At 39.7% G+C, this 14,685-nt stretch overlaps 3 protein-coding genes across 4 annotated transcripts; all 3 read left to right on the top strand.

Moving 5' to 3' along the window:
- The first annotated feature begins 205 nt into the window (after positions 1–205).
- On the top strand, positions 206–1,859 carry LOC102789407 (gap junction beta-3 protein-like). Its single transcript, XM_006795267.3, has 2 exons — positions 206–595; positions 1,343–1,859. The coding sequence occupies exons 1-2, from the start codon at positions 206–208 to the stop codon at positions 1,748–1,750; spliced, it is 798 nt and encodes a 265-aa protein (XP_006795330.2). The 3' UTR covers positions 1,751–1,859.
- Positions 1,860–2,498: 639 nt separating this feature from the next.
- On the top strand, positions 2,499–9,840 carry pef1 (penta-EF-hand domain containing 1). The gene is made up of 5 exons (XM_006795171.3): positions 2,499–2,597; positions 4,099–4,345; positions 7,410–7,565; positions 8,234–8,377; positions 8,487–9,840. The coding sequence occupies exons 1-5, from the start codon at positions 2,577–2,579 to the stop codon at positions 8,714–8,716; spliced, it is 798 nt and encodes a 265-aa protein (XP_006795234.1). The 5' UTR covers positions 2,499–2,576; the 3' UTR covers positions 8,717–9,840.
- Positions 9,841–11,775: 1,935 nt separating this feature from the next.
- Positions 11,776–14,178, top strand: smim12 (small integral membrane protein 12). Of its 2 annotated transcripts, XM_006795173.2 has the most exons (3): positions 11,776–11,841; positions 13,059–13,288; positions 13,919–14,178. In XM_006795173.2, the coding sequence occupies exons 2-3, from the start codon at positions 13,088–13,090 to the stop codon at positions 13,940–13,942; spliced, it is 225 nt and encodes a 74-aa protein (XP_006795236.1). In that variant the 5' UTR covers positions 11,776–11,841; positions 13,059–13,087; the 3' UTR covers positions 13,943–14,178. The 2 variants fall into 2 exon arrangements, with proteins under 2 accessions (XP_006795236.1, XP_006795235.1); XM_006795172.2 differs by having other exon boundaries at positions 13,059–14,178.
- Positions 14,179–14,685: the final 507 nt, after the last annotated feature.

The following is a 14,685-nucleotide window of genomic DNA, read 5'->3' on the forward strand; positions in this document are numbered from 1 at the left end:
AAATGACTCCTAGCAAGTGTGTGTGTTTGTGTGTGTGCTACAAATCCTTGACTGACACTGTTTCAATGTTTAAACCACAAAGATTCTTCTAACCTACTTTCTTGTTTGACTGGTCAGGTTTGGATCAAGAACTTCATTCCACCTGATCTCTTGAGGAGATCAATCATACCCCTCAGATTTCACTTCCCCTTCTAGGCTATCTGTCATGAACTGGAACTGGCTGCAGGCCCTTATCAGTGGGGTCAGCAATTACTCCACAGTGTTCGGTCGGGTCTGGCTCTCAGTGGTCTTCATCTTCCGGGTGATGGTGTTTGTGGTGGCGGCTCAGCGGGTGTGGGCTGACGAAAGGAAAGACTTTGAATGCAACACTAGACAGCCAGGCTGCACCAACGTGTGCTATGACCACTTCTTCCCCATCTCCCACATCAGTCTGTGGGCCCTGCAGCTCATCTTTGTCACATGCCCGTCACTGATGGTTGTTGCCCATGTCAAATATCGAGAGATGAAGGACTTAAAGTACACCACAACCCATGAGGGTAAACACATGTATGCCCGCCCTGGGAAGAAACGTGGAGGGCTGTGGTGGACATACCTGGTAAGAATGAAGGGTGCTAACGTTTAATTCCAGTTATGTTGTGTATGCCAGACATAGAAGGAGATTAGCAATTATAATGTATGAGCAACAAACTTCACCACACCTCCAAACTGAGGTGAAGTTGTATGTGTGATGACTTTGCAAGAGTGGTGGTATTTTGGTATCTATCCAATATCAAGTATTGCAGATGCAGATACCAAGATATTAATACTACCTACCTAAACTTGACTTTAGAAAAATAGATGTAACAGTCAGCACAAAAATGCTTCTAAACATTTCTACATATATACATATATTGAACTTAGAGGACAGAAAAAAAGTACAGATCATATCATCCTAGTATTATTCTGATACTGAGACTAGCCTTAATTATCTATATTTGGAGAGATCTGCCCATCTCTATTTGCAGTCATTCGATTCTTTCTTCCTTTAAACAGCCATATAATACCAAATGTTCAGTTTGTTTTAACTGATTTTGGTATATTTTGGTATTTGGTAATATCACGAACCTTCATTTTCTAGATAATCAGGATGAAGAGTCCTCAGTTAGGTTACAAATTTTACATGGGGTCACTTATCTTTTTTTTTGTAACTGGCTAAACATCATAATAAGAACTCGAATAAGTGGCTGATATAAGTTACAGTAATTATTGAACCTTTAAAATCAATCCTGCCAAACACAGCCATTATCAACTGAGAAATCACTTGGACTTTACTTTACTTTAACGCTCATTTGTTTTCTCATAGGTTAGCCTGATCTTAAAGGCAAGCTTCGACGCTGCTTTCCTCTACATCCTTTATTACATCTACGAAGGGTTCGACTTACCCCGTTTGTTAAAGTGTTCAATGGATCCTTGCCCGAACATAGTGGACTGTTACGTATCACGCCCCACAGAGAAGAAAATCTTCACTCTCTTCATGGTGGTGTCCTCTGCTGTCTGCATCTTGATGTGTATCTGTGAGATGTTTTACTTCATCTGCAAGAAAGTCAAGAAACGAATCACTGAGAAAATAGATGAAAAGACTCGTGAGTTGAAGTCATTGTCAACACCTCACTCAAGGCACAAGTCTAGATCATCTTTGAGAGTGGATCCAACAGTGTCTAACCAGAACCTGAATAACATCAAGACTGAGGAGACACCAACCACGAAATAAGAACCATCTTGCTCGGGCTATTCTGAAAAACTAATTGAATAACTCCAGGTGCCACTGGAAGCAAATGAATCCTTCCGACTGCTTGCAGAACTGTTGCTCATGGAAAAGAAAATAACTACGCAGTGATTTGTAAATATTACCATGTTAAATGAAATTCAGCATGGAAAACGACAGCAAAATTGTGGGTCAAAGAGGAAGCTATTTTTTGTGCATGTATGCTCTGTGTGTGTATGAGTGTGTGTCTTTATTCATGCTTTTATGTAGCCAATAGTAAATTGTGACTGGCCAAGCACATCACGTTCTTGAACACAGTAAGTGGAGATGAAAAGATTTGAAGAAAATCTCTTTTATTCTTGCACAAGAACCATTGTCAACCATAATGAAGTAAGACTACAGCTATTATAGTTTGTTTTAAATGATGAGGGGGTGGGGTTGTTGCAATATATAAAGTTGTTTCACTGTTAAATGTTTGTGTATGTGTCTTTTTTCATGCATTTCACAATTATCAAGCGGTTACCAGGTCAGTTGGGAAGACTACATGCTGTAAGTGAACCTTATATTCACTTTAGGATTACACGCTGAGTCACTCACAAATTACTTCACAATCGGCTTCACACAAAGCTTTACTTTACAATAGAGATAGACATATGACCCCGCCTTACTTGTTCTGGCGTCATCCGAGTTTCCACACTACCGTCCAATCAGAAGCAGAGGACACGGGTGCGGTTTTGATAGATAGGACAACGCACCAATGGTGAGCGGAAACCGGACGTCGCCGTATTTGCCCTTACGGATGCTTCGTTGTAGGAAGTAAAGGCTGTCAAATATGAGTTTCCACTACGGACAGGTATTGAATTCCCGTATTTTATATTTTGTTTTTGTCTTCATAATAACATACTAATGTTGTTTATTGAGTTTATCTCTTTTATTGACCAATGTGACGTAACTAACAGCACCGCAAGTAGTTTCGGTTATTCATTTGTCTGCTGTGGTTAGCTAAGTGTTACACGGTAAACTGTTGCTATTCTTTAGCAACATTTCGGTAGGAAATAGCGGGTTACTCTGTTTATCTTTTAAATGTGGTCATGTGGTTCAGCAAAACGTAACTACTCTAGTTTTTCTCGTTTGAATTGATAACAGTCATGGTGGGTTTCATCTGAAAGTAGAGGTAACTCATCGTTCTTGCTCAAACACATAATTATGGTGTAAGTAAATTTTAACCTTAATTACCTACCATATAAAAGAAGTTGAGCTGTTTTATGTCAGTAAACGAATCATTGATCAGCACAGTGGGATACAATCTGGCTTATTTTGCTTGAATTATGGCATCGTCCAGTTTTTACGTAATTCGTGAATCTTTTTTCTTGTATTAATTGATTACATCATCGAAAGGCTAGAATAAGACTTTGTTTCACATGTTTAATTATCTTTGCCTGAAAAGTATTTAAAACCACTAATACACTACCAAAATGCATCTGTATTTTTTGTTGTTTTGTTTTGTTTTAGCCTTTCACATAAAATTACCCACCTCAGTGTCTGTGTGGTAACTTCACATGAGCAGTCTCATAATTATAAACCAATTCCATGTTTTTCCGGGCAAAATCTTAATTTACATGCTGATTGTAGCTTTCAAATAAGTATGCAACATTTAACTTAATTAAACAAATACAATATTTTTCTCATATTGTGAAGCGCTCATTGGTGCCAAATAAACTGCTGTTTGTGGCATGGCCATGGGAACTCTAGGGGTGTAGGCTCTATGAGTTCTGAGTCCAGATCAAACCTTTATACTAAACCCACTTAAACATTGCTACAGACAACACAATCCTGCTCATGCCTTAAGGTATTACCAGTTAGTTGCATCCACCCTTAGAGGGGCAATGTACACTGCAAAAACTGCTGAATGAGAGGTACGAGAAAGAGTCCCCCAAATCAGTCTAGTTGATCATCCACTGGATGCTCCCAGGAACGACCACAATCTGTGAAGGCCGCAGCGGACAATCTACAGGACTCCAGAGATCCTGTTTCCAATCCTTACTATGTCAGAGCTGTTTTGCAGGCACAGAGGGGGGCTATACAATATTGAGCAGCTGATTTTAGTATTGTAGCTAATGATTACATATTTTCCCCTGAAATGTTAAACAAGTGGAGTACAAAGTAGCAGGATCCAAGGCAACAGAAAATACATGACCTTAAAACTAAACTTAAGTACAGAATTTGAGAATATAGTCGAATAGCCATACCTGAAGTATCTTGTGTCTCTGTTGTCCTCAGACTCTGTTACTGCAGAAGCAGTAAGCCTGTTTATTATAGGGTTTAGTGACCCTTGCTTTTTTGTCCCTCTGCAGGGCTATCCAGTTGGAGTTAACCCGCCACAGGGTGCGCCATACGGTGCAGGCAGAGGTTCCTATGGGCCTCCCCCATCAGCTCCTTACGGAGGTCCTGGAGGTCAACCAGGAGGCCCCTATGGTGGTTATGGAGTTCCAGGTCATGGAGGGCAATATGGGCCAGGGCCAGGTGGTGCCCCTGGTGGGCCTTATGGGGGTTATGGTGGACAACCGTATGGGAGACCTAATGCAAACTATGGTCCTGCAGGTAATTATGAGATGAGAGCATATCTTTGTAAGCATCTGTGGTAGCTCTGCCTGTAGGATTTAAGCTGGCATACACTGAACACAAGGAGACTGCAGATAGACTCTGATTCTGCTTCCACATTGCTTCCCCCCTCACTCTCCGCTGGGATGATGGATAGAAAATGACTTGCGTTCCCAGACAGTCTTGTAGAGACAGGGTTCAGTTTGTGCCCCTCAGCAGGATTACACGGCTGGAGTGATGACTCCGGTAATACTGAGTGAGGGCTAAACAGAGTAAGAGACAGATGGGCAAAGAGTGTGTTTGTGTGTGTGCGTGTGTGTGATTACACTGTTTCCAGTAGTGGCTAAGCCTAAGTCAGAACCTGATAGCCTATGTTACGATCAGTCCCCACAGGGACAAAATCCATCAAGGGTCTGCCCTCAAGTGTCACCTGTCCCTCTCTCCCAATTCATTTTTCTGACAATCAGTCCCCCCTCTACTGCTTCCTTCAACTCACACCATATTTTTCTAACACCTCCTTTTTCCAGATAATGGCCTCTTCTCGAGACGGCTTTTTGTCAACCTTTGACCCTATCTGCACCTTCATTTTCACAGCCACTACTTATGAAACCTGAACCTGTATAACTAAGGTTGGACATGTAGCCTTTAGAAGAATACAAACTGCTTTACTAACTGCAGGAAGATTATTTGGATCCCTTCTTTGTTTTTTACATATTGTAAAACAAATGTGTATTTGAAGGGGCCCTGTCTAACTGTCAGATGAAATGCAATTCCTGTTCTGTTGCTCACATTTGCATGCAGCTTGTGGAAGCAGAACATCAGGCAAAATGGCAATGAGACTTACATGAGCTGTGTACGAGACTGTGCTGCAGTATCATACATTCTGCATTCACAGATGTACAACAGCTGAAATACCAGGGTACATACTCAGTATCAGTTTAATTGACTCATTATAGTTGACTCTGGTTATCAATGCCAGATATATGTTGCATAGCTAATTTATACCTACTCATCTATCGGCCCCTATTATTGGTAATGACTACATTTATATAAAATATTATTTTAAAATAAATTAAAATTCTCAACACAAAGCCTGTTTAAACTGAAATGTTTTTGTTTGCTGCTTTTTAAAAGAATGAACAAGGCCAACTAAAATCAGTTGTGGTAGTACACTGCTCCACAGCCGTAGTGGCACAGACTGAAAGGTTCTGTCCTTCCTATTCTGTTCCTGTTCCTTCCTATTAATCAGCCATGTAAATCACCCTCACCTAGCTGAACATGGACGCTTAAAAAAAGCTAAAGCTATCCAAACTTTAGAGCCAACCACAAGCTAGCAGCCTCGGTATGAGCAAAAGATCGAATCAGTTATGAAGAAAATTATGGAGATGAGTGAAAAAGAGAAAAGGATTGATGTCCTGTTATCTAGTTAATTTATAAACATACTGGAAAATGATCCAAGTAACTGAACTTTATTTTGTTAAATAAATCTGTAGCACCAGTTTTTTTTTTTTTTTTTTTTGTTGTTATTGTTTTTTGGGGTTTTTTTTAGTAAAGAAAATGTATTAGGTAAAGGTGGGTGTACAGTACCTCATTTTTAGTTAATTATTTGCACCTCTTTCCAGTACCAGAGCACTTCATTTTCAACTGTTTAAGTCAGAGAAGATCTTGTAACTTACTGCAGTGTAGTTATTTATTTTATTATGAAAATAATATTTTGCAAAGGTTGAAAGAAAAAGTTGTTTTATTGATTGCATATGCTTTTAATTAAACTTCTGTGAAAAAAAAAATCCAAATCAAATTGCCAAATATTGGTATTGGCAGGTTACACTTTAAAACAACAACAACTGGAATCAGCCAAGAAAATTCAATTTGGTGAATCTCTTGTTCTTTGGTGAAAATACATGAATTACAGTTTCATACAATTAACAGTTGACAGCTCAATACATTAGTTTTCTACTTCAGAAAGTACATCCACTACGTGAGTGTTAATAAGGACACTACTGTTAGTTAATATTAACCAGATAACCGTTCAAGTTTCAGTACAGACTTGATCCCAAAAACCAAGTGACCAGCAAACCAAATTTCTGTTTGGCCGGGCGGACTCCAGTGGGCTCCCCTTCTAAGCTAACAAAAGCTTTTGTTGCTCGCTGTTGATACTGGCAGTGGAAGATGGATATTTATTTAAGGCACTCAGGAGTGAGCATGTGTGTCACATAGTTGCAGATGTGTACAGAGAATTTACTGAATAGTTCACATAGAAATCAGTCCACAGGCTATTAGAGCAAACAGAGAGTCACAAAAGGCCTCATATTTTAAAAAATGTCACACTACTATCCATTCAGACATTAGCGATAAAAAACATCCGCTAGAGAAACAAATGTTGCATACTACATGATTAATAAGTATAAATAATATCAGGCATAACTGTCATCACTAAGAGGTGTTATAGTTGGTATGCTCTCTTACCCACACAGCAAATAACATTTCAAAACTCAAAGTGCATATAGAATGTAATTAGCTGTAGGAGTTGTTTGGTGTGTCACTTGCATATGAAGTAGTTTTTTTCTAACTAGTCATTTTATACACTGCTCTTTTCTAAATTGGTGGTTCTAAACACCAAAAGACTGAGCCAAGCATAGATGTATTATTTTTTATGATCAATTTTCTTCTTGACAGACTCAGCACAGTTTCAACTGTCAGACAGCCGAAGCGCGTTTCTTCATCTCCTGATAAATAAATGATTATTTGGCATTGGAGTGCGGTAGTCACTTCATTTCCAAGAATATTTCTTCTTCTTTCTTCTTTTCCTTTTTTTCCCCCACACTTGTTCACTACTCCTGAGAGGTTTAGTGAAATAATAACTGGTAGAAAATATGAGGAGGGGAAATAATAAAGAGAATAAATCATACTAGGTGGTTGAGACGGATTGACGAAAAAAAGATGAACGGCAGTGAAAACAGCTTGGAAAACAAATTTGAAGCCATGGGAATCTTTAAAGTCAGTCAGAATGCATTTCTTTCCTTCTCTGTCTCATTACCGCACTTATTTTTTTGTCTTTGTGTAGGTAACATCCCTCCTGGTGTTAACCCAGAGGCGTACCAGTGGTTCCAGAGTGTTGACACTGATCGCAGTGGCTTCATCAACCTAAAGGAGCTCAAGCAGGCACTTGTCAACTCTAACTGGTCTTCCTTTAATGACGAGACTTGCCTCATGATGATCAGTAAGTCATCCAGCAGCAGCTAAATAAAATGCTCAACAGGCCGTGAGGTAGCGCTGTGTTGATGAATTGGTTGTGAATGCTCTTATAGTGTTGCTGAAGGCAGAATGACACACAATTTAACAATGTAAAATACTCTCAGTGACCTGAATGGCTACAGCAGAAGGAGGCAAAAGTTTATTTAGACAAACAAATGCATAGAGAAGTAGTGGGAAAAAGGAAGTAGGCTGGATTTATATAGGAGTACTCTACTCCCCACTCACTATACTTAGATTGTTGCCCTCTGGGACCCAGACCCAGATAAATGGTAGAAAATAAATGGATGGATGGAAGTACCTCCCTAAATCTATCAAGCTTGTAAACAGAAATGTCTTGAGTTTCTAAAACAGGGAGAAATTTATGCCGCCAGGAGTCAGCCTAAATAATGACTGAGTCATGTTTGTCGCTGTTCCCATTGTTGTTGCACAACTATCCCTACATTCCAGTTGTGCTTACCAGGCGGTGACTAATGTTTTCTATTACCATAATGAGAAGCGAGTGACTGCTTTGAAGTAGCACAAGGAGAAGATCCATGATGATGAAGGATGAGTTTAGTGGTTCTGCTTTACAAAAAAATAAAAAAGCCTCTTTGTCTTGCCTGGCTGAGCCTGTGTGTTTGTATTTCCTGTTAGACATGTTTGACAAGACGCGGTCTGGTCGAATGGACCTGTTTGGCTTCTCAGCACTGTGGGACTTTATGCAGCGGTGGAGAGCAATGTTTCAGCAGTATGACAGAGATCGCTCAGGATGTATCAGTGGCATGGAGCTACAACAAGGTATCAGTGTTTGCACATTTGACAACATGTTGAGAAAAGTCTGTGACTTAAATCATTTCATCCAATCGTATAAATGCAAATATGCACATATGTCACTTTCTCTTCTCAGCTCTCGCTCAGATGGGTTACAACCTCAGCCCCCAGTTTTCAGAGACGCTGGTCCAGCGCTTCACCGTGCGAGGTGCCCGACCCGGCATACAGCTGGACCGCTTCATCCACGTGTGCACGCAGCTTCAGAGCATGACTCAAGTGTTTCGGGAGAGAGACACGAGCATGACGGGCAGCATCCGCCTCAGCTATGAGGACTTTCTGTCCGGTGCTGTCACCAGGCTCATGTGAGCCCCGTTCCACCGACTGCCCCTCTGCACAGCCTCACTCCATGTTCAGGTCACAATCGCTCCCTTTTTCGCCATAAGTGCCCCCACATGCGGCTATGTATACATCATGCCAGTCCATGTTGTTGCGTGGCTTATTGCTGTAAATAGACAAAGCTCAGCAACATATACCTGAATAAAGTCCACTGGCTCTTTTAAATGGAGCTAAAGGTTTCACAGGTTAGCTTATAGGATGGCGCTTCATCATATTTATACTGTTAAAATGTTGAAATGTTGTATGTTCATATTAAAAATGGCCAAAGCTAAAAAAAATAAAATAAAATAGGGTAACATATATGCAAGGAGACTCTGAGCCAAAGCCTCTGGCTTCAAAATGCTCTAATAACTTCATTTCAATCATTTCTTTAACATTTACCTGTGTGATGTCAATCAAAGTGAACAACCCTAACTAATATGGTCATGTCATGCACACAGAATGGTCACACACTCTGCCAATCAGAAGGAAGGTAGGAGTGAAGGGAGGTGAAGCAGCTTGTTTCAGCTAGCGTATGAAGCAAGTTTCATTATAAAATATATAAAGATTGGGTTACTTTGGAGTGACTGTGCATGAATCACACTTTAAAACAGAATCCAAATTGTACTGGGAAGTCAGCAGGATGCCAAAACAGTTTACCTTGGTTGCCTTGGTGACATGTGAAAAGTATTTACTTGTACTTTTCCCTGTGAATTTGCACACAAGCAGCATTAATGTGTTCTTGTGCCATAAAACTGTTCAAATGCCTTTTAAATTTATGCACATCAAGGGTATTTCCAGAAGGTACTCACTTTCAGTAAATGTACATGATATTGCATATTACTTCAATATAAGGTCTGTTAGGAAATCTGTATAAGAACTTCTACTGAAAAGTAAAATAGTTTGAATCTGTCACTATTTTTAACTGCTCGCAGTAAGATAAGATGGATAAAATTGTGCCTCACTGCATCCTTTGGTTTCTTCTTGTTTTTTTACTTCAGTACATTTATCTTTGATATATGAATAATACACTCCACTGAGGTATATATGCTCATTAAACATGTCATGATGGTTTGTAATGCCAAAAGCAAATAAATTTTCATATGTATGAATGAGTTCACCACCAGTTCTGAATGCATATTGCATGCATATTAATAGAATAATTAAGCACAGAGTGATTTCATTAATATTACAGTGAAATGCAGTCAATCAAGTACAGGTTGAGAGTTTGTAATAATCTGTTAGTGAGCCCTGAATGTTTCGAAGTTGGATTTTCTTTAAAAGCACTTCTGATTAGCTGAAATTCAAACCCGACTCAGAGTCTCTGTCTTTCCTTTCCACATTTGGCACTTCTTTTTACTCACCATCTGTTCCTCTGACAGCCTGTGCCACGAGTCCCCCAGCTTCATCCCAAATCAGAGGCAATCTATCAAATTCTCTTGTGCATCTTTTTTGGTCATATTCTACACCCATCTCCTGCTTAGCAGTCTCCCTGCATCTTAATCCAGGGCTAAATGTAGCTGTCACTGATCCCTTAGGGCACTTTGTGTCATATGTGTCACATCCCTGCCACCGCCCCCTGCATTTGTTGACATATGTTTAGCATCTGGACTGTTTTCAAAACACTGAGTTCGGCGGATTTGAAACCGTGGCCAAAAATGCACCGTGCTTGAGGAGCTGTGCCACACGCTTTTTCAGGCTTCCCTGATTCAGCAGTGATTTAACCAAAGTCTTGTCTGTCAATTTTCGGGTAATGAGAAAAATTTCCCACCACTGACCATGCCTGACATCTGTAATTAACTTGGGGAGAGCAGGTCTACAGGGCTTCAGTCAGCCACTCTGTCAGTCTCGCTTTGTGATTTGGATTGATAAGGTGGTTGTATTTTTACATTGAAATTTTGGCTAGTGCAACTCTAAATCTCATTTGCTAATAAACAGGAACTGATGAAATAATCCTGTCACTGCCAAGTTTGCTATTAAAGCGGAACTGGCACTAGTGATGTTGTTTTCCTTCAGGCGATAAGCACATTTCACTTTATTTGACAGGACTGATCAAATTCCAATTCTGGCAACTACAAGATGGACAGCACAGAGGGAGGAACTGCTTGAGAGAATAATTTTGAAGCATGAAGCGTAATCACCCACACAGTTCTAAGCAGCATTGCAAGTAATGATAACAAATTTTGATTTAGCTTTATAATCCCCTCTCTTTGCCTCTGCACAAACAGCCATGGAGTCAGAGATGGTCATTCCTTCATGACAGGCTGCATTCCAACTGCTATGGATCAGCTTTGTGCCCAGCATTGGTAAAGCTGGCCCAGGAGCTGAAATATCAGTATCATCAATCATATACCCTTTTACTACCCAGAAACAACAGTAGCATAGAGGAATATTTTTGCCTCGTGTAGCCAAGTCTGAACTGTATGGTTTCCTACTCTGTGACTAAAATGTATTATTTTCTCTGCATTCCTCACAGACAGCCAAAAAAACCCTAAACTTTAAATTGCGGTTTTATGCAACGCACTAAGCTTTTGAAAGTGCTTTTAAACTAAAAGAAAACTATCTTGTCACTTGATGGTTTTGTCATACAAGAGGGGGTAGCTCACGCCTTGTCAGTGTGTAGCACAATGCTGGTGACAGATCTGTCAGCCTTTTGTGAGGATTTCTTGAAAGTATTTGTGGGGAAAAATACCACCGAATTTTTAAACACAGAAAGAGGTGGCTGCTTTTTGTTTTTTGTTTTTTTTTTAACTAGTGCTAAGAACTGGACAAAGGTCTCGTGTATTTTAGGCTAGGTATGTTGATTAGATTATGAATTAATGGTGGTTTTTCATTGTTTGCTTGTTTTTTTCTATTTTTATTTATTTGTTATAGTATTATGTAATTTATTAAATGTCAGCAGTAAATGGTACTGATCATTCACAATGCACTTTCTCTACTCGGTACAAATGTCAAAGTAGTGTAGCGTATTATCTTTACCGCTAAGAGGCGCTAAAACACCGCGAGATATTGTTACGTCTACGCGAAGTTCGCCAGCCAATGACGATAAACCAGGAAGGATACAGACTTTGACACGGAAATTGCGTCACTACAGTACCAACGTGCTAGCGGTAAAGGTGAGTACTTACGACATTTGGGGCTTTTTTCCCCTAAATATTTGAGTGTTTGTAGGCAGGCACAGAAGCTCGGTGAATGTATGTTGTGCTCTGAATTATCATTCCTCGAGCTGTCTTTGTGAAGTAAACAGAAAGCACACTAGCCGGTAGCAGCTCTCAGTTTTCTTACATGACTTTCACACAGTAGGTTTCGTAACACTACGTTAGCGTTAATTCTTTTCATTGTTATCGTTTTAGACTTATACGCTGTGCTAGATTTGGTCGAATCAAGTTCACAGTCATTCATATCGTATAGCTGGACTTATAATTTATAATAGCGTACTCCGTAGCGAATTTTATCATATAACTTTAAAGAGTCATGCAAGCTGGGAAACGCAATATGTTTGAATGTAAACTGGTGAATTGTTGAGAATACCTCTTGAGTTCGGCTCTCATGAAACATCCAAACGAGTAAAAATTACCGGGATATTTCAACTTGTATTGAAGGTTAATCAGGCAGTCGAAGGCTGTTACTGCTACTTGTGTTGCTGGTCGGGCTTAAGAGAAAGAGGGCATTGGAAGGACACAGACGTACTCATTATACTGTCTGGTGTTTGACGACGTCCTCATGTGCACTTTGGCCTCAGTTATTTCGCACATTAAGAAAGTATTTCAGAAATGGGTAGACACATTAAGTCATATTAATTTTATCCAAAATAATTTCTCTTCAGTAAGCTAGCACATAGCAGTCTGTGAGTGAGTCATTGATTTATCTAAGCAAAGAAACAGGGTTTTTATGCTGATCTGGGTTTGTTGGTAATTAGTAGTTAGATGAATCCTATAAGTTACAAGATTTCTCCACTAATCAGAATTGAATTAAAGCCACAAGGGGTCAGCAAATTAAACAAAAAGGGCAGCAATTTTGAAGTAGTAAAATCAGACCTAATAAGCTATAAATGTTCACGGCAAGTTACTAAAAGTGATCTATTATGTTTCTGTGCTATGAGCTCAGACGCTCCATCCACATGCTGCTCAAATCAATCTAGGTATTGGCTTGTTTCTGACACTGAATGAAGTGAAGAGCTACACTAATAACACATATAGTGAATAAAAGTTACTTTGAGCTCAGAATTATGCAAACTTGTTCTAGTACACAGCAGGAAAATGCAGAGTTGGACGTGAGCAAATTAAGCGACAGACAACCAATAACATACCTTTTTTCTCCTCCTCTCTTGAAGCACCTGGGATCCCAGAGCTGCATGCAGTCATGTGGCCTGTAGTGTGGACAGCGTTGCGGACCTATGCTCCTTATGTCACCTTCCCTGTGGCTTTTGTGGTCGGAGCAGTGGGCTATCACCTGGAATGGTTCATAAGGGGCACCCCCAAATCCAGAGAGGAAGAGAAAGGCATCCAGGAACTGAGGGAAGAAAGAAAGCTGCAGGAGCAAGTGGGCATGGACAGCACAAAGGTGCTGAGCCTCAAAGAGAAACTGGAGTTCACACCTAAAGCAGCTCTGAACAGGAACCGACCTGAAAAGAGCTAATCCCCTGTTTCTGTGATAGACTTGCGTTTGACCTTTTTTTTTCCGCTGGAGGACTGTGCACTGAGAGCAGAAGAGAGGGCGATCATTGAATCATACATTCTTCCTTATTCAGCTCAGCTCCATTCTCATGGAAACCCGCAGCAAAAACTTGCCTGGGTGAACACTGGGAAACTTTTAGTAGCTGGAATATAATTATTTCTTCTCCATAATCAAACAAAGGTGTATGTATTAGGCTGTACCAAATTCTCCAATCATCTACTTGATGGTGCATGTGCATGCTTTTTATCAATAACTTAAGCCATCCACTGCCATTAGAACACCTTATTGTAGAACCTTTGAGTGTTCGGTCTTTAATCTGACAAAGTTTTATGTGATTTGGAACCGACTTGGATGGATTACATACATCTGGTTGTGCCAGTATGGTAAATGTATATAATTGCGACTTTGTTATTAAGTCACTCAAATGTCATTTGTCATTTCACGACTAATTTTCATGTTACAGACCTGTCTGGGTTTTGGGGGGTTTTTACTCCTTTTGATCTTTTCTGTTTATAGAGACAGGAAGTCTGGCTGTCATAAAAGAAGAGAAGAACGACAGGACTTTGCTGGAACCTTTGATGATATGTGACAGAACATAAGCCAGCATTGTGGGCGGTCTCCCAGGATGTTTAAGCTGCTTAGTTGTATTGTCTGGAACCATGTGCTCAATACTTTCATTTTAGAAAGTCTGGATTTGCACACTTTAAAAAAAAAAACAGTAATAATACGTGTCTTGCTGAAAAAAATGTGATAAATAAAGAAGTTTGTGTGCTTCAGGTGTTTCCTTGAGTGATGTTTCAGTTAATTTTTACAGCTTCTATTTGGGAATTATCAAAAAGGATCTTTCATGAAGTTAGTTAATTCTTACTTTAATTTTAAAAAGAAAGAAAACACTTGAACTCTGTGTCAGCGCTGTTTCACGTTCAGTTCTGAGCAACTGTGTCGAATCTCTTTTTGTGAAACAATGCTTCTGCCAGTGGCGGAAAGTAACTTAAAAGTCAAAGGAAGGAAGTAATGACTCCACTCGTTCAGCTTCAAGGGGGAAATTATTATGCTGGGAAACCATTAACTGATTCACCTTTGGAATTTAGCCCTATTTGGCCATCTTAAATCGATTAAAGGAAAGAGCGATCCACTTGAAGCAAGACGTTTTATTCTCTGGTTTAAAAACGTAAACTTTAACAAGTATAATGTTTCTAATACTGTAAATATATAAACAGCTTTTAGCAAATTTCTAGAGATAATTGCATGTAAAAATGTCAACTTCCCATTCATCAATTTTA

The sequence above is a fragment of the Neolamprologus brichardi genome, chromosome 22 (genome assembly GCF_056152115.1).
Source record: "Neolamprologus brichardi isolate AB-2024 chromosome 22, ASM5615211v1, whole genome shotgun sequence".
NCBI lineage: Eukaryota > Metazoa > Chordata > Actinopteri > Cichliformes > Cichlidae > Neolamprologus > Neolamprologus brichardi.

Bases quoted from the DNA above. Each gene is read 5' to 3' on its own strand.
- smim12 (XM_006795172.2), top strand. From the start codon at position 13,088: ATGTGGCCTGTAGTGTGGACAGCGTTGCGGACCTATGCTCCTTATGTC.
- pef1 (XM_006795171.3), top strand. From the start codon at position 2,577: ATGAGTTTCCACTACGGACAG. The intron at 2,598-4,098 runs GTATTGAATTCC...GTCCCTCTGCAG, and splicing joins TGAGTTTCCACTACGGACAG to GGCTATCCAGTTGGAGTTAA. The intron at 4,346-7,409 runs GTAATTATGAGA...GTCTTTGTGTAG, and splicing joins TGCAAACTATGGTCCTGCAG to GTAACATCCCTCCTGGTGTT.
- LOC102789407 (XM_006795267.3), top strand. From the start codon at position 206: ATGAACTGGAACTGGCTGCAGGCCCTTATCAGTGGGGTCAGCAATTAC. The intron at 596-1,342 runs GTAAGAATGAAG...GTTTTCTCATAG, and splicing joins GGCTGTGGTGGACATACCTG to GTTAGCCTGATCTTAAAGGC.